The following is a 21,327-nucleotide window of genomic DNA, read 5'->3' as shown; positions in this document are numbered from 1 at the left end:
CACCCAGACAGTGATGGTGGATGGGTCCTTCTCAACCTGGAAGGACGTGGGCAGTGGGGTTCCGCAGGGCTCGGTCCTCGGGCCCGCACTGTTCAACATCTTCATCAGTGATTTGGACGAGGGGGTGAAAAGCACCCTGTTCAAATTTGCTGATGACACTAAGATGTGGGGGGACGTGGGCGCACTAGAAGGAAGAAGCAGGCTACAGTCGGACCTAGACAGGTTACAAGGGTGAGCGGATGAGAATAGGATGGGTTTCAACACAGACAAGTGCGAGGTGATGCACCTGGGGAGGAACAACTGGCACCATACCTACAGGTTGGGGAACTCCCCTCTTGTCAGCACGGAGGCAGAAAAGGATCTTGGAGTCATCATTGACTCCAAGATGAACATGGGTCGGCAGTGTGGGGAGGCAGTTAGGAAGGCCAGCTGTACCTTGTCATGCATCCACAGATGCATCTCGAGCAGGTCCAGAGAGGTGATCCTCCCCCTCTATGCGGCACTGGTCAGGCCACAGTTGGAGTACCGTGTCCAGTTCTGGGTGTCGCACTTCAAGAGGGATGTGGACAGCATGGAGAGGGTCCAGAGGAGGGCCACTTGCATGGTCAGGGGACTGCAGGGCAGGCCCTATGAGGAGAGACTACGGGACCTGAACCTGTTCAGCCTTCATAAGAGAAGGCTGAGGGGGGATCTTGTGCCCTGTTACAAACTGGTCAGGGGGGATCAGAAGACATTGGGGGAGTCACTGTTCCCCCAAGCACTGCCAGGAGTGACCAGGAACAACGGTCACAAGCTAGCAGATGGTAGGTTTAGGTTAGACATCAGAAGGCACTATTTCACAGTCAGGGCGGCTAGGGTTTGGAACCAACTTCCAAGGGAGGTGGTGCAGGCTCCTACCCTGGGGGTTTTTAAGAAGAGGTTAGATGAACAACTTGCTGGGGTTGTTTGACCCCCATACTCTTTCCTGCCATGGCAGGGGGTCGGACTAGATGATCTTCTCAGGTCCCTTCCGACCCTAAAAACTATGAAACTATGACACAGAAATCACTGCTGCCAAATTGCCCAAGAGTGGCTGAGAAGCTACTGTTCGTAAGGACTTCCCCATTTTCTGTTACTAGGCTATGAAAGAAGTCTGATGACAAATGAAAAATCATCTCGCCACTCTGCCACCTGCGCTTGTCTCATGATCCAGTGTTGGTAGCTGTAGTGTGCTAGGTCCCCTTGCCTTCCCTTCTGCAGCCAGTGCAATTTAATTGACAAGATCTTTCTCTATCTGGGAAGGAATCTTAGCTCTTTAGGCCAGAGCAAACTTGATAAATAGGAAACAGACTTTTTGGAAACACCTGTACTTCAAGCTAAGAAAAATTAAGTGCTGCGTGAGACCTTACACATGGACCTTGTGTTGCAAAAACAGGCAACAGAAGGGAAAGAATGTATTTTCCCTCAGGTTCAAAATTAGAACCCCAATCCTTTTGAACACTTCTCTGATTAAGAGAGACTGAAAGAGCCCAGTTGGTAGCAGACTTTTGATGATAAATTTATGGGTGTATATCCAACTAGACACAACGGGCAGGTAGATTTCCATCTATAAGTCTAAAAGAGCTTCAGCAACGCTCAGGGCCTCCAGATTAACTCTTAACTCTATGAATAAGACAAGCATAGGGGCATATCCATATGCCTTCAAGAGAATTCAGGAAGCCTCATGGACTGAGTGAGTGTTCAGAAATTCCTTTTATCTGTATTGTTTATCTTGGCTGACTATGGATCATTTGCATTTCTTAGCTAGAACCAGCCACACAAGCATGTTCCTGGACAAAAGACATGCAAGCAAAGCAGTCTCATCCAACCTCGTGTTTTGATGGAGATTTGATGGATAGACTAGTGGCTAGGAACAGAAGGCAACTCTAACATCTATGTGGCATTTATAAAAGGATTTCATAGATTTTCAGGGTCAGAAGGGACCTCAGTAGTTCATTGGGTCCAAGGATATCATCCTTCAAGGATATAATAGCCTGTAAGATAACAGGCCTTCCAAGCTCTTTTCTGCGAGAATGAACAACTAAAAAAGCAAGCCACTCATTCCCAGAATAATGGAAATACAGACCAACCTGTTCTCCATCACATGACCCCTAGAACATCCAGTTTGAAGCTGTCTTAACTTGGGAGCATACTGTTTCCCTTTGCACACAAATGGCCACCCACTGCATTAGGCACATGGGTATCATATCTAGTTTGAGGCACATTTTAAGAGGAACAAATAAAAATATCAGGCACAGATTTGTTTTAGCCCTGTAATTGAAGCATGTGTACATTACATACAACATAACAGTGGGATTTTAGAAGTCACCTAGGAGATGTGGATGCCCAGATCCAAAAATCTTTCCCTAAATATATGTACATAGAGGATCTGGATACAAATTCAGTTTGAAGCTTAGGGGCAATTTCCGAGTCAAAGAAGGGAGGTATGCCTTTTGATTCAAAAATTGTTTGGAAGAACAATCACTCGCATGATCAGGGGGCAGCAGGGCAGGCCCTATGAGGAGAGACTATGGGACCTGAACCTGTTCAGCCTCCACAAGAGAAGGCTGAGGGGGGATCTAGTGGCCTGTTACAAACTAGTCAGAGGGGACCAGCAGGCATTGGGGAGTCCCTGTTCCCCTGAGCACTACCAGGAGTGACTAGAAATAATGGTCACAAGCTGGCAGAGGGTAGATTTAGGCTAGATATCAGGAGGCGCTACTTCACTGTCAGGGCGGCTAGGATCTGGAACCAACTTCCACACAAAGTGGTGCTGGCTTCTACCCTGGGGGTCTTTAAGACAAGGCTAGACAGTCACCTTGCTGGGGTTGTTTGACCCCAGTACTCTTTCCTGCCGTGACAGGAGGTCGGACTTGATGATCTGCTCAGGTCCCTTCCGACCCTACTAACTATGAAACTGTGAATGGTAACGGAATTGTCTCTTTACCCTCTGGACCAGAGAGTTACAGTAAACAACTTACTATATAATGACCCTGTAGGAATTTTATCTTGATATCCTAAATTAGATAATGCAAGTCTGTCCTAATTGCTGCCAAACCATTAGAAGAGTGCATTAAAATAATTGGACACAAGTATGTTCCTCTAGAGTTTTCCTAGTATGTTCCTCTAGAGTTTTTGATTGTGAACACTCAAGTAGGAAAGGGTCTCATCTTGAACAGATCTTTTCTAAGAAAACAGTCACATATCTCAAATTTGGATGTGTGGTTCATATGAGGCTGCAGTTACAGTGGTCATTGTGTTGAAGGCCTGACAGTCCTGAAAACATGCCAAGATCAATTTTGCTGAAGGGTGTTTATTCCTTCTTTTGGAGACTTCCTCATTGAAAGAGGCGATAAAAAGGATAGACAGAAATGATAATATGTATGTGTTTGTATTTGATTTTTTTCAAAAACCTACTTGCGTTGACCTGTATTAAGTGTGATTTTTTTTTTCTATTTTTAAGCCACAACCAAACAGCAAATATAAAACAAGTATGTGCCGAGATCTGCGACAGCAAGGGGGATGTCCACGAGGAACTAACTGTACATTTGCTCACTCTCAGGAAGAGCTTGAAAAGTAAGTGTGGAAAAGGTGCTGTTGTTTCAGTTAGATTAAAACCACTTCCATGAAATTTTGGAAGTCACTTCCTTTGTGAGTGTATTTTGAGAGATCCTTGAATTGCAAGATACCTGGTTAAAAATTAGAGCTTTTAAATTTAGCAGCATCTGTAAAGCAGTTGTTATCATTACCCTTTGCTCAATTCCTTTCACAGAAAAAGCAAAATGCTCCAACATAAGATTGGCTCTAGGCCTGGTACCTGCAAAAGGTCCATCTCCATATCCATTACAGATGTGCTACCAATTGGTTTTAACTGAGTGAGGAATAAAGGTCTGCCTGTTTTTACCAGCTACATAGTGGGCAACTTCGTAAAACTGTTTTTGCACAGACCTACTTCCAAATTAACCAAATGTCCCTTGGAGGAGCTGTTGGTCTTTCATGATAGTGATGTGTATATTGATTTTGCAATTATTTCTCCCCATTTTAGCTTCAGCATGGGCAGTAGTTTCACATGCTGTAATATTAGCCTTGTTCATAATCTCTTCTTCAAACTGTCTTTGTCCATATAGGTATCGTTTAAGGAACAAAAAAATCAGTGCAACAGTGAGAACCTTCCCTCTTCTAAACAAAGTTGGCGTAAACAGCACTGTTTCAACCACAACAGGAAATGTAATCTCTGTCATAGGAAGCCCTGAAACAACAGGGAAGATGGTGCCAAGTACTAATGGGATTGCAAGTCTGGAAAGTGGTGTTCCCCAATTGATTCCCCGCTGTGCTGACACTTCCTTAAGATCTTTGGAGAATGTCAAGAAAGGGGGGAAATCTGGAGCCAATGGTCACAACGTCTCTGGATCCCCTACAGAATCATTATCTGAAAAGTATGTATTGCTGCAGGCTGAAATAACTGGCTCTGATATACTAATGGCAGCAGTTTTGCACTTTGCCAGTCACAACTTGTAGAAGATAACTGACAGGGTTTCGGGTATGTTTGTGGATCATGAGCAGTGGATACTGAACTGTGGTTCTGTTTTGCATTCTCCGCGTGAACTGAGGAAAATTGTTTTCTTCTTTTCCCCTTTCTCCGTGACTAAAATAGTCAGTTTTTCACTAATGCACGAAATGCAAGCTGTACATTTTGAAAAATCTACTACAGCTTGTGTGGAAACACAAGCAGTAATATTCCAAGGGGCACAACAGTGCCTACTGGAGGCCAGAGCTGTGCTGAGGAAGAAGGGCTTATTCAGGGAGTGGTATTAACTAGGGGGAGGGAAAGAGAGGTGCATTGGAGATACTCACTTGTTGTATAATTGTGCAAGGTTTGCTATAGCAATGGCAATGTCATTTTGTTTTCTAAAAGTCTCTGGACCCAAGCTTCACATGCCAGCATTGATGCTTTAAGTTTAGGGCATGTTTTAGATCAACTTGTGTATCATGTGTAAAATGGCAGTATCCATCCCTCCACATCCCTTCTGCTCACCCATGTTTCAGCCTCATATTTAATGTTCCATTGGGTTGTTCAGTTTAGGAAAAAAATAATTGCATACAGAATTTGACAATTCTTTATGATACAGTAGTGCATAATAGTTGTTGGATTTCCAAATATCAAAAGTGTTTCTTTGGAGTCATGAAGGTTTTCCAGATATCTGACTTTAAAGCTGTTTGGACAGTTCTTCAGACAGCACTCAGCCTGCAGCGAACATTTCAGCACCTCTCGGTCATTACCAGAACATGCTTATAACTGTTTCTTTTCAGTGATGGTATCTGAGCTGTAAGTACATACCAAAAGGGTTAGATCAGCTTATGAGTGCATGATGTTACCTTGAGAAGAAAGTCAGTGTACTGGCTGTGAAAAATAATGAAATTCAATAAGAGTTTCATAGGAAACACCTTGTAATACTGAAGCATATTGCATTGTGATTTGCAGCTGACTGAGTGAAATAATGGGAGATGAGTTTGATAATTCTTTTGCAATCTGTTTCAGTAAAATTGGCTCTCCACCCAAGACTCCTGTAAGCCAGGCAGCAGCTACCTCAGCTGGTCCTCCTAATATTGGAACAGAGATGAATTCTGTGCCTCCAAAATCCAGCCCATTTGTACCCAGAGTACCGGTCTATCCTGCACATTCTGATAATGTTCAGTATTTTCAAGATCCACGTGCCCAGATGTCCTATGAAGTTCCGCAGTACCCACAGACGGGTGAGTAACATAGAGTTGTTCTGTGGCCAATCCTTCACTTTTGCATGGACATGCTTGGACATGTGTTTAAACAGACTTCAGGCTGGAATGATTTGGGTTATTTTTGAAGTTCTCAGCTGAATCTGTTTTTTCTTAATGGGACAATAATCCCTTTTACTGCTAAGAGTGGGTGGGCCAATAGTCTGTTCTGGCATTGTAGTTCTTATCTGTGCCCGCCATGTGTTGTGGGAATTGCATGTCTCAACAGCTAAAACAGTTCAGATTTCATGGTCTCCCATTCCCTTCTGTCCCTTAGTACTCAGTTACCTTTAATCAGATTTGCTCTCTACAAGTCTGATTAAAGGTAACTGAAGTAATATCCCAAGGTGCAGAAAGAAGGCACCAAATTGTTGTAATTGTTTTTCCTATTGCCTGGGCAAATCACCTTCCTGGGTCAGGGTAAGTGAATACTTGAGTTCCTTCATATCCTTCTAATGGTACAGTACTAAGTGTCCTTTAGGTATCCATTCAAACAGAGCCTAAGTACTAAGCTTTTCAATTCCTTAGTAAGGAGAAAAACAGAATGTAATGGTAATGGGGCCAACAGAGTGAGCATCACTGCCTTAAACCTAAAATGTTTTTCTATATTAACACATTTCAGTGTATGCTGTTAGGCTTCTTACGGTATGTATCCAGCTAATGTATATACATGTGGGTTCAGTATGGAGAGGGAGAGCAAAAGTACCACCTGTCCTGGTAAGGTTCTTAAAAGTATCACAGCATGGAGGAATGTAAAGCTTGTCTGCCACCTACTCCCAGCTGGGTGAAAACACTGCCAAATTGTCAGCTCTGCTTCTGTAGACACTGTGTTCTTACGCATGCACTGTACATCCACAGAATAGTGACAGGATTAAAATGGGTGTATAGAAACAAGACACTTGGATCTGAAGCCAGATTTGAGTGCTACTTACATTTTTAGAACTGCTTAAAATTCTAGGTCATGTGAGACCACATTAAATATGCCTTTCTCAATTTTCAAGGATACTACGCACCACCTCCAACAGTACCAGCTGGTGTGGCTCCCTGTGTTCCTCGCTTTGTGAGGTCCAATAACGTTCCAGAATCCTCCCTCCCACCTGCTTCCGTGCCATATGCCGATCATTACAGTACATTTCCCCCTCGAGATCGACTGAATTCTCCTTACCAACCTCCTCCTCCGCAGCCGTATGGACCAGTTCCTCCTGTCCCTTCTGGAATGTATGCCCCAGTGTATGACAGCAGGCGTATCTGGCGTCCACAGATGTACCCAAGAGATGATATTATTAGGAGCAATTCTTTACCTCCGATGGATGTGATGCACTCATCTGTTTATCAGACATCATTGCGTGAGAGATATAACTCTTTGGATGGGTATTACTCTGTGGCTTGCCAACCTCCAAATGAGCAAAGGACTGTGCCTTTACCAAGGGTAAGTGAGAGGGGAAAAGAAAAGGTTGTAAGTGTGGCGTTAAAAGGCATGTCAGAAATCTAATAGCATAAGTATCCCAGAACTGTTTTCATGCCTTGGGTTTAACCCATGTTACTGACTTACTGCGTAAAAGAACAGCTTCTCCTCTTGTCTCTACAAGTGTCTCAGGGATCATCAGTGGAAAATCACCAGGGAATGAGGGGAGAATGGAGTCCTGAATGTATCCCATAATCCACAGACCATAATTAAACCTGGAAATTGCCCCCCTGCACTGAATGCTTATAACACCCTGCTGTAATTCTTGCCATTCCCCATTCTTGCCCCATACCTATTTTTATGCCTTTTTACTTGTGCTGACAGCTAAGAGATCAGGAGAAACTCAAATCTGCTGAACATTCATGCATTAATTCCTTCCTGCTGATTGAATTTTAATTTATTATTTGGTCTAGGAGCCTTGTGGTCACTTGAAGACCAGTTATGATGATCAGTTACGACGAAAGCCAGAGCAATGGGCACAATACCACACACAGAAAACCCCTCTTGTATCATCAACGCTTCCTATGGCAGCAACATCTCCAACACCACCTTCTCCTCTCTTCAATGTGGACTTCAGCACAGAGGTGAGAAACCCAAGGAGTTTGTGGTACTTGTCCTTCCTAATTTAATAAACTAACTTGTTACACTTAAGCAATAGGGATGTTCCATTCATCACCTTTAATTCTATTAGAATCGAGTTCCTTTTCCTGCAAATGCAGGGGCATATCTCCTGATGGAGGTATTAAGCTGATGCACTGAGAAATCAAAAAAAAGGAAACAACTGTTTTAAGTAGGGTAATATAAAGGTAATTTAGTAGTATTGAATTATGTTAACTTTTCGTTCAGACTGTTGTATCATAGCCCAGAACCTAGTATAGAGCCTCACAGTGAACTTACATTTAGTTAGAATCACAAATCATCCAACAGAAGGCTCACAAACGCCAATTTTGTAATTAAATGTGATAAGAGCTTCTTCCTTTTATGAACCTTCAGGTTTCTGTGTCAAGCACAATGCATGCATTTCTATTAAGAACACCCCTGTTTTGTAGTCTTATTCTTAATGCGTTAAAACATGATGCAGATTTAATCATGTCGCATATGTTGCCAGAGTCCTCAAAAATGTGTATATTAAAATGAAAAGGTGCATAAGGCCCTGGTAAAATATTGTCTAGATATGTGATACAATTGTGGCAAAATGGGAAACGGTTTAGGAAATAAATGTATAAGAATTTGTGATATAAAGACTAAAGTAATCTTGGAGTATTTCTTTTCTATACATGTAAGAAAATGCACAGAATCTAAAAGCAGCTTAAAGTATATAATATTAAATGACTTTTTAAGCCTAGTCATAATAAATACATGTTTTAAGGGGTAAGGATGGTCACAGATCTGGTTAGCCTTTATTCAAACAGGAGATTAAGAGTTTTATTTCTACCAATATTTGCTTTACATACTTTACCAAAGGAAAAAACTGGATTTTGCTCAAGCTCTATTTTGAAGATTTACTACAGCTACAACCACTGAAAACTAGCCATTAATATAACACCACTAGTTTCATCCGGTGGCTTTGGTGGGCAAAACTTACCCTGACAAAGTTTAGTCTTGTGCAAAAGCAATACACAGCACTGGAGTACAATGTGGCTTAGACTGGTTTACCCAGTCCACAATGGAGATTTGGTGCAGCTGCACCAGTGGCTGGTCACTGATGGCTAAAACTGATGTAAACCCCTAGGGTAGGTAAGTCTTTAAACTACCTAAAGAGATTTGATTTAATTGTTAGTAGCAGAACCCCGAACCCTCTTTTTTCCTGTATGAACATTTCAAAGCTGAGTTCCCTCTGTTTTATTTTCCTTTTCCAAAGTTTTCAGAGAGTGTTACTGACTTGAGTGGTACTAAATTTGAAGAAGACCATCTTTCCCACTACTCACCCTGGTCCTGTGGCACTATTGGCTCCTGCATAAATGCTATCGATTCAGAGCCCAAGGATGTAATCGCCAATTCAAATACTGTGTTAATGGTATGGCTGTTTTGCAAGTTTCTTCTTTTTGATAGGACTTGCTGCAAGTGTTTTGTGTTTGATTGCCAGGTTTTTGTCAATCAAAAATGTTGACAAACTGAAATACTATGAATGGAGGTCAAATTAGTTCAACTTATTTTAAACTGTTTAGAATAGTTTCCCCCAGCTATGTATACAGACTTTCCTCTTAGTGAAATAAACATGCAGTGTTTTGAATAATTAATGCTTTTAGGCTTAAGAGAAATTATTTCTCTGGGAAATCAGTTTAAATAAAGCTTTGTGTTGGCCACAACTTTTTCAATACCTGATTTGCAAATTAATAAAGAATGTAGCAGTTTATAATTCAGTAAATCAGGACTCCTGTTCTTGAGACTTCTTTTATTAAAATGAAAGAATTGACGAGCATGATGCCATATAAATAAGAAGATTTTATAAAATCTGACTGCACTCAGTGGTTTCTTCTTCTACCAGTAAACACACAATGCTTCCAATTTCAGAGCTATCTAAATAGTGTAATAGTGTCTGGATACTTTTGTATAGCAGACTTGCCAGAATAATGTGGGCAAGATATTCAATTTAGGACAGATGTTTCCACTGGATAAATAAGGTTCCTGATAGTTTTAAGCAAAATAGTCCATACTGCTGAAATAAACTCTTCTTTTTTTTTTTGGTGTTTAACTAGATCTATTGCTTGTTTATCCCTATTTTAGAGAATCTTTATTCTGAACTTCAGTAGAGAAGAAATGAAAAGGCTAAAACTTGCGTCACATTGTGTAGAACTAGGATATCCTGCATGAACGTTAATCTTGCCTGCAGTGCATACATAGGTCACTTACATAAAGCTAACATTTTATTCCATTACTGTTGTTTCCCAAAATGGAGGGCTGGGCCTGTTAAAATGTCATTGGGTTGCACATATCCTCATAAAATAAACAACTTAAAATGTAGGGAAACGTAACTGAATGAAAATAAAATATAACCTTGTTTTATCTGACTGAAGCTGAGTACACAAAATTTACTGAGGCTTGAATAAACTGCGGAATAAAAACAAGTTGCCACATAGCAGGGGAGATGACCTTGTTTTTGATAAATAAGCTTTTCTCTGCATTTGTTTTCTGTTCTGGTACGATCCAGGGAGGTCTCTGCTAGCACATTCCCCACCACCAGGGTAACTGCATCTCTGCCAGCTCCACCCTTCCTTCTTCCAGTTCTAGAACTGCTTGAAAGAATATTGGAGCAACATGCAGGGATGGCATTTTGAAGATATTCTACACAAGGGGCACATCTACATGAGCCGCCTACTGTGTAGTTGTTACTGCGCAGTCATTTAATACTTGCATAACCAAGTACTAAATGACTGCGCAGTAACCAGTGTTACTGCACAGTAGCATCCCAGCACAGTTGCCTAGTGACACTTACTGCTCAGTATCTCGTTACTGCTGCGTAGTAGTGTCAAGTCGCAGTTTGTGCCCAGTGAGGCTACTGCAGAGTAGTAACAAGCTAGTCCACAGTATGTCTTGTGTAGACGTGCCCAATGAGAGGAAATTATAGTTTTAAAATATATATCAATATCTATATACAGATACGGATATGTGTGTGTGTGTGTGTACGCATCTATATATACGGTGTGTATATCTATATAGATATAGATATCTATGTATATCTATATCTAGATATAGGCAGATATCTATCTAGAGAGAGAGACAGACACAGATGTATAGATAGCAATATATATTTCAAAACTATAGTTTCCTTTCATATGCAAACCCTTTCCCCCATATGCCCTGCTTCACTGTCAGTTGCTCTCTGATGGACAGTTAGCTACTGAAAATCCATTATGTAAGTTGCTATGTATCTTCCCAGCTTGCTAGTTGTAGGAGCAGTCATGTTCAGCAGTGGTTATTTTGATAACCATGGCCTTCTGAATTAGCTGACAGATTGAATGGAAATTCAGTCCCTTGCATTCCTTTTCCCTCTCTCCTCAACTTGTAGGATTTGGACAGTGGAGATGTTAAAAGGAGAGTGCATTTGTTTGAAACTCAAAGAAGGGCAAAAGAAGAAGATCCCATCATTCCCTTTAGCGATGGACCGATCATCTCCAAGTGGGGTGCAATCTCCAGATCATCTCGCACAGGTTATCACACAACAGACCCTATTCAAGCCACTGCTTCCCAAGGAAGTGCTACTAAGCCCATAAGTGTATCAGGTATAGTAAATGTTTGTTGTTACTACCACAGCAGGTGCCCCCAAAGCATTCGGATAATTTTTATGACTTACTGATAACTCTGCGCATGCACAGAACTACAGTGTATGCATATTCTGTGATGAGAACTAGGAAGACACTAAATTATACGTTAATTTGTTATAGATTATGTCCCATATGTCAATGCTGTTGATTCAAGATGGAGTTCTTATGGCTCAGATTCCACTTCATCAGCGCGCTATATAGAACGGTATGAACTTTGTTTGGCAATTTAGTTACTCTAAACATTCCAGGCATGTGGAAAAAATATCTGAGACTTGAATAGACACACTTATTTTTAAAAGTAGCAAATGCTTTACATTCGTGGCCTTATGCTTCAGAAGAAAGAGGCTAAAATGAGTTAGCCATTAAAACCTCGTTAGTAGAAGTAACAAGCTGGAATGGCCTAATCAAAGGACTGGGAATCAGGCACTTTTGAGTTGTACTGTCAGCTGTGATATTAGCTCATCAGTGTCCTTAAGCCATTTCCATAACCTCTCTGTCTTTGTGTCCCTATACTTGCTTTCCTCAGAGGTGTGTTGCAAGGCATGACTAAGGGATGTTGGAAAAGAGTTAAGTATTATTTGATGCACACCACTTTTATCCAAAAGCATAGGATGGTTAGAAAACAAAGTCTGAGGGGTTAATGATGAAAGGAAATGTACATTTTGCTGTATCTGAGAATAATGCCTCCCTTTATGTTTTAAGGGATAGGTTCATAGTGACAGATTTATCTGGTCACAGAAAGCATTCCAGCACTGGAGATTTACTGAGTATTGAACTACAGCAGGTAAGACCATTTACACCATGCATAAAACTTTATTCAATATAAAGTCTTTCCTATGACTTGTATCTTACTGTGCTTTAGAAAATTAAATGTTACAATTGCTAAGTGATTAATAAGAGAGGGTGAGCTAGGGCCTGGTCCTATATACCATACCAGGTGTAGGCTTAGTAACATGAGCAATCCTATTGATTTCAGTAGGGTCAGTTCGGATAGAAAGCACTATGCCAGCTAAGTGCCTCTGCTGGCACCTAGCAAAAGTTCAGTCCCTGTGATCAGAGAAGAGAGAGTGCTTTTCCCCAGTGTGGAGCAGTATTTTGTGGGTGATGAGCATACTGAATTGCTTAGAGAGAGAACTGCTGTGTATGTGGGGAGGCTTGTTTAGCAGTCTGACAATACAAGATTTATATGTAGCTTGTACATGTAGTTTATGTTTTTCTCCACAGGCCAAAAGTAATTCATTGTTACTTCAGAGGGAGGCTAATGCGCTAGCCATGCAACAGAAGTGGAGTTCTCTAGATGAAGGCAGTCGCCTTACCTTAAATCTTTTAAGCAAGGAAATTGATTTGAGGAATGGTGAGGTAAAGAAAAGGGTGACTGGGATGAAACAGACAATTGAGGTTTTGGGGCATTTGCTTGGAAAAGTTAAAGTTTAATATATTTATAACCTGTTCTGTTCAAAGAATTTGTTACAACTGCAAATGGTTACCTCTCTGAGAGCGAGTAGATGTATTTGTTATGCTGCCTCTTGTTAAACAGGAGCTTAATAATGGAGGAAATTAATAGGAATGAGTTCTGCTTTATCGTGCAATTGTAGATACATGGGGACATAGATGCTCTTTCTATAGATAACTGGAATATATAGATAACCTGGACATGGAAGAGGGAAAGAGTCACCATCCATCAGTGCTCCAAACATTTACGCAGTGACAAGGAAGTGATTTGTGTAGGATCTGACCATACAGTCTCTGCACAATCTCTGCTCATTGCTCCAGTTGTGGGCAATATAAATTCAGTACCTCAACCAGTGAGCTGTGTAGATTACTTTCCAACATCCACATTCTTCTCTTCATTACATCACTCGGAGTGTAAGCAGGATCCTCTCTATTTCCAAGGATACTGTTGGTATCCAAGTGGTTCTCCCATCTTCTCCTACCCCACCCTTCTCCCACATCTCAGGAATCTGGATTATAACAGTACCTTCCACCTTCACTTGAATTCTTGAGCCGTGTATACAGCAGGTGAACATTGCTTTAATGTTTACATTGTGCACTTTTTAAATGTTTTGGCAGAGTGACTATACTGAAGACGGTGCAGATACAAAGCCAGATCGAGACATTGAATTAGAGCTTTCAGCCCTTGATACTGACGAACCTGATGGACAGGGTGAACAAATAGAGGTAATGTAAAAGAGCTACATGTTTGAAATGGGCACAGGGTTCTTTCCACTAGTTGTTCTGCTATTTTTAGAAGCTTGACCTTGTAAAGTGAAGGACTTTTTAATAAGAAATTGGTTTGGGTATCTTCTTTTGGCACCGTTTCATCAGAGAAATTTGTCCCCACCTTTCTACTGCTCTGGGATTATGAACATTCTCTAGTGGCAAAATTTCTTTTCTTTTCTTTTTGGTAGCTATTATGTATCAGAAATAATTGCATTTTCCCAATATGTAATCACTAGATAGACTTTAAATGTAGTAACATTTATATTAAAACAGGGTCATTTAAAGGACACTTTTAATTGACTAGTTTCTAATGATAAAGACACCTGTCATTTCCCTCTGTATTATTCCTGTTGTCTCCACCTTCTCTTTTTCTTTCATATTTGGCTTCTTGACACAAATCTTTCTCCTTAAACATTTCCTTCACTTCTGAAAAGTCACACAGTGTTCCAATGTTCTTGTTTCATACCACACAAAAGGTTTATAGTCTTTCTTTTAAGCAATCGTATGTTCTAAAGGAATAGTGATCCCTATCACTAAGGAATTGGATAACACATGCTGGTTCTTCCAGTTTCCATGCCTTTGTTTTTGCTTTCACTCGTTATGTATGGTACTGAGTTCCTGTGAACTGTAATTACGTTGAGTTTTATTGGCAAACCATGAGAGTGAAGCTTATTTCCAGGAGGAATAATGCAGAGGAAAGAACTATTTGAGGAAGAATGTAGATTTTACTACTTCTACTCTCAGCTTTGTGCTTTGTTTGCTTTCCCTCGTGTTGAGAACAGCTCTTCATTTTTCACTAACCACCTGTCCCATTTGTTACCCTAAAACCTATTTCTTTCTTTTGCCACTGACCTCCACATCATTACTGCCCTTTATCACCATTTTTCTTTAGTAATTGTTTTCCCCTTAGTTGTTCATCTGATTTGAGCTGTAAAGTTCTGATTCAGGGGACATTTTCTTAACATACAGAAATGCTATGTGCCCACACAGTACCCCATAAACACTAACATAGAAACCAGGTATAGTAATGTGTTTGGCCTGCCTGGGATAGCAGGATGTCATGGACTTCTAGGCAGTTTATCAGTACCGCTTCCAGATGCAAATGGTGATTTGTGGCAAGAAGAGAACTACAGGTAGTGGGCTAGTCTGAGCCTTTCATCATTCTTTGCTGATTAGTTATGATTAGTGATCGTGCTCAGTATTTTCAGGAGAGGCTGCCAGGAAAATTTTCTCTGTGAGGAAAGAGTTCACTTCTGTGGAGTCAGCGTCCACATTTTGGAATAGCCTGGGCTTGTTTAAGTTCAAGGCTTGCTAAAAGACCTTGACTCTGAGCTTTTGAGGCCTGATGATGATGCATGCTAGGTGGGGAGGATGTCTGGGCAGAGCTCTTCTTTTTTGAATTGGGGTTAAGTTTTGTTGGGGATTAACTGTAAATGTAAATGGGATCATTTAAAAATTTTGTTAAAAGGTATCTAGTGTACACAATAGTCGATTATTTTATATGAAATCAAAACAAATAAAAAAGCCTTGCAAAGAGAAGAGATCCAGAATCACTACATAAAATAAGTTGTTCTACCAAAGCAGGTAGTGACAGTATTGATGGAGAATTCTGCCATCTTTCCTTAGGAGATCCTGGACATACAGCTAGGTATCAGTTCACAAGAGGATCAGCTGCTCAATGGGACAACTGTAGAGAACGGTCATTCACTAAAGCAGCGCCAAAAGGAACCTTTGGAGCAGAAGAGACAAAGTTTAGGTGAAGACCTTGTGATTCTGTGAGTGTTAGAGAAACAGCAGCATCAGAATAGTTAATGACATGAGAATGTAAAGAGGAACCACTTACTCTCTCTCGCCTTTTGAAACATCTGCATTATGTGTGCATGATAAAGTGGGAGGGAGTGTTAAAACAGAAAATAGAAAAGTTTGGTCCATCAGTTTGAAAACCACAGAAATTGTTACATTGTTTTTATGCACTTTAATGCATTCTGGCTATCTAAGGAAGCAGTCATAATTACCAAAACCAGTATTTTTCATGTGTTCCCAAAATACAGTAAAAACAAACTTCTTTTTATACTTACCAGAGTTTAGAAAAACTAGTCTCAACAGGGTTAGCATTAAGCTTTAACTAGCATTCATTTTAGTACCAAGAACATTTAAAATACATTGCTGCAATGATCTATTCTAGACTATTTTAACAGCTTAATTTGGCCTTTGAAAATGAAATGATCTACATGTCACTTTGTGAGGACATTCTTCCATAGTAACACGTTCTGCTTCTGTCACTAGATGCCATTTATTTTCAGTGTTTACCATATTTAACACCCACAGTTTATTTACTACTGTTTCTGCATGAAGTTGAATATTTGTATAACTTGTTTTTCCCCTCAGGGAGGAGCAGAAAGCAATCCTGCCCGTAACTTCTTGCTTCAGTCAGCCCATCACAGCATCTGTTAGCAGTGCAAGCTGCCTGCCCATCAGCACATCAGTCAGTGTTGGCAGCCTCATTTTGAAAACTGCTCACATTATGTCTGAGGATAAAAACAACTTTTTAAAGCCAGCTGTGAATGGCAAGATGGTTAACAGCTGAAACTCATTCATCTTTCCAGCTTGTGACCACGCCATGGAAGCATTTACACTAGCTTTTTATATATATATATAATATATATTATATAATGTATATTTTTTTTAAAAAAAATAATATTGGGGTCATCCATTTCCTGTGGACTCTTTGATACTTCAAGCCCCTCTCGCATTAGCATTCTGAAAAATAAACTTACTTTACTAGGATAAGGCGTTCACTTTCCACAAATGAATGGAATCTGGACATTGTTTTACTTAAGCTTAAAGCAGCTTTTTATGAGTTTGTAGCAATCTGGTGCAGTAACTGAGCCATTCTTGTTTAAAATGGCTTATGTAGAAAATTAACAACTCAGTTATTTAAACTAGCAGGATCCTACAGTGATACATCTAGTGAAAGTAAAACTAACTTATTTGTCTCTGTTTTGTTTTATGAAAGAGGAACTTGCATCTTGTTGCAGCTGCTTTTTCTTGAGGTGTGGAACTTTGCATGGAATATTGTTTCCTGCTTGAAGAGTGAGAAATAGGGATTTGTAATCTAGATTTTTACAGGGTTAACACACTTTAGCTTTGCACTACTGCATTATATGCAGGACTGTGATGCAGTGCTCTGTTGCAACTTTTTATTTCTTATTGTTCGTGTTTTCTCATTTCTGCTTTAGTAGTATTGATATTTATACACAGGCTACTTGTCCAAGTAAAGATAAATATAAGTAAACCAAGTGCCTAAGTCCTTCAGCTAATGTACTAGGTATTGATTTCTCCAAATTATATGCAGAACTCTTTTTAACCATATTGACAGATTATGCACTAATTTGACAGTGTAGGTTTTGTTTAATTTTGTTTTGTTTTTTAAATGTAATCCTTCACCTGCTTTTACAGAATCCAGATGACATGGAAAAAGTATCAGGTGCTCTTGGCTTTCCTGTGAAAACCCTGTACGTAGTGTTTGCACTGACTAACAAGATGGTATTGCTATTTTTTTTTTATTTAAACTAAATAGTGAGGTTTTAGACACTCATTACATTGTCTTTTTAAATACTGTTAATCATAACTTTTTATTCAGGTTTAGTTTTGCTTGTTCATTATCCATTTATTTTCAAAAGGCCTTGAAAATAAAATAGTATAGCATTATCTGACCTTCAGAAATACTGAAAAATACATGAATTTGTGCCCTGCTGTGACTGAAAATCCTATTATGTCAACTAATATAGATATTCATAAACACAGACAACCTAGAGCTCTGGGCATAATTTCTTCTCTGACATTTAAAAATTCAGTCACCCTTTTAGAAATGAAAGCAAGACCCTCTCTCCTGGTGATTAATATCCTATTGTTTGTACTCTTCTATTTCTTTCTGACAAGTTTTACATTTTTTATGTTTTTTATTAACTTCTGTGAAGTTGTTTACTCTGAAAATTGTACTGGAATATTTTAAGCCAAGCTGACTTTTCACCAGGTGTACTGTACGTAAGGGCTTTTCCTGCTAGCAAAATGCTTAAAGAGGATCATGTTACTGGTCGTCTGAGTTGTTATTTTACAAAAATCACAGATATGTGTCAGATAACATTTTGATAACTGTTTTGTGCACGTTTCTGGGGGGTGGGGGTTAGCATTTCCCTGAGGGATGTTGATTAGACTACGTAAATATTGGTGTTAGATATCTCTCTTAATGAACATGTCCATGAAATAATTATGTTGTAAATATACCTGAAAACCCAAGGGTTAGTTTTGATATTCTGGTATCAGTATGGAAGATCTTACACATTTATTTAATACTAAATGTAAAGAGATGTTTGTAGAAATAATGGTGAAGTAGCCTTTTCTTAATTTCCTTAGGCTATTATTGTATCTTCCCCATAGCCAGTGCCACCTCAGCTCTACTGAGACTGATACTTTGTTTCACTTTGCAACTTGAGATGATTAGGCATGAGAATAAGACCATCTTTGTCACCTTAACTTATTTCCTGTTGATGTTGCAAATTAACATAGAATGTTAGACATGAATATGATTGTTGTATATTTTCTATCAAAACCATTCTGTAAATATGAATTTATATTACTTTTTAAACGCTTCCAAAATACTTTTATTTGCTGTATGTAATTCCAAAAAAAAGAAAAAAGATATGCAAACCAGTATGTCTATTTCATGGATATTTAAACAGTGAGATCTTCCATGTTGAAGGTGATGTAATTTTTTTAAAAAGATTTTTAAATTTTAAATTGCTATTTTGTTACAAAAATAGAGAAACTATAAAGGTTTGAGAAGTCCTTATTCGCCCTCAGGGAAAGAGCCCTCTGTGCACCAGAACTCCACAGAACATCTTCAGCATGATCTGAGGGTGAATATATACTACATAAATTGATCTTGTGTATTTACCTTAACTTTTTAATTTTAAAATTGCAACTTTTAAAACTTGGTTGTGCTCTGCTGGAGGGGGATTGGGATAAGCTGCTTACACACATTTGTCTGTTTGTCCAGTAAAATTACATCAGTCTAACATATTCTTGCCAACCTTATTGGCATGTCTTAAGAGCAACCATATTTATATAGGCTTGTCTGCAGCAGGAGGTCCCATGATACAGTAGCTTTCTAGAAAGACCACATACTTCATATGAAAAGAAGTCAGTTCTGGGCTGAGGCTAGTTTGTGTTGAATCTTTGATATCTGGAATGGCAGACAGAATTGTGTGGGGTTTTTAATAGCGTGCCAACATTGTCATACAATTTTAACACTGCTTATGTGACCTTGCCATGAAACTGCCTTCCAGTGCCGTGACCCAAAGAAGCTACGGTTGGGAATCTAGTTTTGGCTTTCCGTTTTTGGTAAAGTTTCATCCCTTGACCCCACACAAACTAGTATGTGTTTGTACGTATTGTTGCAAATCAGGTGCCTTTGGGCAATGGAAGGGCTAATTTTCTGACATGAAAATAGTGACTAATCTTCATGTGTGGCCATAGTATCTCCCATTTATTTTTTTGGCCTAATTTATTATGCTGTCAGAAAAAGGCCCATAGAAGACTGGGGAGAAGAGAGTGGCTTTTTTGCATTGCTCAGACAAGCATCTTTTTTTCCTGTAGAGGTACAGCAGGGATATCACATGCCAGGGATACAGAAATTGTATCGATATCTAAGTTCAATTGTGTTGCCTCACAACCTGGATTCATTCCTTGTTTTGCCTAATTTTCCACATGGGGCTTAAATTAAAGATTAATGATAGTGTCAATATGTCATGCTTGTGTGAGAAAGTAATAATCTGTACATTCTTAAGAAAATAGATTATAGCAGACTGATTGCTCTGCTGCTGAAATTTTGTTCCTGTAATCGGGTAACAAGGAATTTAATCTTAGTGTTCATGCAGATTTTGCATTTTAGAATGTATACTAGACCCTTCAAAGGAAAGGTTAGACTCTTTGCAAAGCAAACTGGCATTGGTTCTTGATAGGTTATATATAGTGGCACTAAAGTATGACACAGGATAAGGAAAGCAGTTGTACACAGCTGATTGTGTTAAATAAGCTCTCAGTTGCTCTTTATACAAATCTAATTCCAAAAATTTAGTGCTTTGTTAACAGACTTGAAGTTTTAATTTAATCTTATGCTCAAGAGCTGAATGCTGTTCTTGTGTGTTAGTGCACTGGGCTTAGTGAGGTACAAAATAAATAACACACAATGGTCAGAAAAAGCTGGGGAAGGAATGTTTAAAAATCCTTTATCAAAACCCAGAACAGTCCAGTAGCGCCTGTTTTTCTTTTTAAAGTACAAATTGTCAAATTCTAACCACTGCTGTAAATAAACCTTAAACACAGCAGCATCTTGATCATGTTTGTGAACAGATATTTTTCATCATTACAAATCTGTTACAAAATAAATAAAACAGTCTATTTGACAGCATAACCAAATGAGAAATTGATATACAGTACATAAAGTCCATTACTGATAGTTTAGTTTGAATCTTTTTGTTAGGAAATCCCTCTAATGTAGGGACCTCTTCTGCGAGCAGAGCACAGTCAATGTGCTCTTGAAAGGACCCACTTTTTTCCAGTATAAATGGACAGCTGTCTCTTTGACACTAGTGGTCACTGTGCATCTTTTTGCTGGCAAGGGAATGCACTGAGAACTTGTGACCCCCAGGTGTCAATGACAAAACTAAATAAAGCAAAAATGATCAAAATTCCCAATACTTGAGCGACAACTTTTTATTCAAGGAAGATTATCCCTGAAGCTCTTCATCAGCAGTTCATGTTTAACAGAGTTTGAAATTATACAGAGCCTGGCTGCATTTATTACTGCCAAAAGCCAAGGTCATTTGCACATATCCCATCAATTTATCCAGAGTAGGTCTCAGTTAATCCGAGGCATGAAAATGCATGCATTTTCTTAGCTGGGCAAACAAGTACATTATACTGTAGTTGTGATACAACACATGTGGCTTTTATTTGTACTGCACATACCCACTGTACAGCCACTCAGAAGTATTGTGGTTAGCTTGCAGCATCTGCTGTCTGCATTTATACTGTTTACTGCATATTCTTTTCCCTGGAAGTTAAAGAAAAATGTTATTTTTTTTCTTGTTGCATTGATTACATTTTATAAATTTGCTTAGCTGGAAAGTTTGGGAAAAGAGGCCTGTTTGTCAATTGTACAACCGATTGTGAAGCTCTAGTGTGAATATTTTTACGTCTGTATTAGACATTTTCTTTGCAAATCTATTGTTCGATTGAAATGTAAATGAAATAAACGATGGTGTACACCCATCATGTATAAAGCAGGCACCATCGCTACGATGGATTTAATGCTCATTTTTATGGCGCATTCTCAGCTTCTATTTAAAACTATAATTTAAAATCTGTAAAATGAAATGGGGATATATGGGGGGGGAATAAATTCTATTCCGTTTCCTTCGGGTTTGAATTTCCAAATGGTAATGTTTCCCTTTGTGTGATAGGAATAGGATTCAGCGGGGAAGCTAGACCACAGGGTCTGTAGGGGGGGTGGGAAAGGGGGAG

General features: G+C 39.4%; 1 protein-coding gene across 2 annotated transcripts in view; it reads left to right on the top strand.

Moving 5' to 3' along the window:
• Nucleotides 1-21,086, top strand: part of RC3H2 (ring finger and CCCH-type domains 2) — a 37,448-nt gene extending 16,362 nt beyond the window's left edge. The window contains exons 9-21 of one of the 2 annotated variants that reach the window (XM_019510861.1): nt 3,482-3,594; nt 4,146-4,454; nt 5,558-5,772; nt 6,792-7,219; nt 7,669-7,839; nt 9,117-9,272; nt 11,265-11,478; nt 11,641-11,725; nt 12,223-12,304; nt 12,745-12,879; nt 13,591-13,698; nt 15,367-15,515; nt 16,129-21,086. In XM_019510861.1, the coding sequence (XP_019366406.1) occupies nt 3,482-3,594; nt 4,146-4,454; nt 5,558-5,772; nt 6,792-7,219; nt 7,669-7,839; nt 9,117-9,272; nt 11,265-11,478; nt 11,641-11,725; nt 12,223-12,304; nt 12,745-12,879; nt 13,591-13,698; nt 15,367-15,515; nt 16,129-16,327 (2,364 nt within the window). In that variant the 3' untranslated portion in view covers nt 16,328-21,086. The remainder of the gene's footprint in view (nt 1-3,481; nt 3,595-4,145; nt 4,455-5,557; nt 5,773-6,791; nt 7,220-7,668; nt 7,840-9,116; nt 9,273-11,264; nt 11,479-11,640; nt 11,726-12,222; nt 12,305-12,744; nt 12,880-13,590; nt 13,699-15,366; nt 15,516-16,128) is intronic. The other variant, XM_019510863.1, reaches the window with a different exon arrangement.
• The last annotated feature ends 241 nt before the right edge of the window (nt 21,087-21,327 follow it).

This window comes from Gavialis gangeticus, unplaced genomic scaffold, assembly GCF_001723915.1.
Source record: "Gavialis gangeticus isolate Ggan-Ray unplaced genomic scaffold, GavGan_comp1, whole genome shotgun sequence".
NCBI lineage: Eukaryota > Metazoa > Chordata > Crocodylia > Gavialidae > Gavialis > Gavialis gangeticus.
Note: the sequence above shows the minus strand (reverse complement) of the source record. Positions and strands in the feature narration are given on the sequence as shown.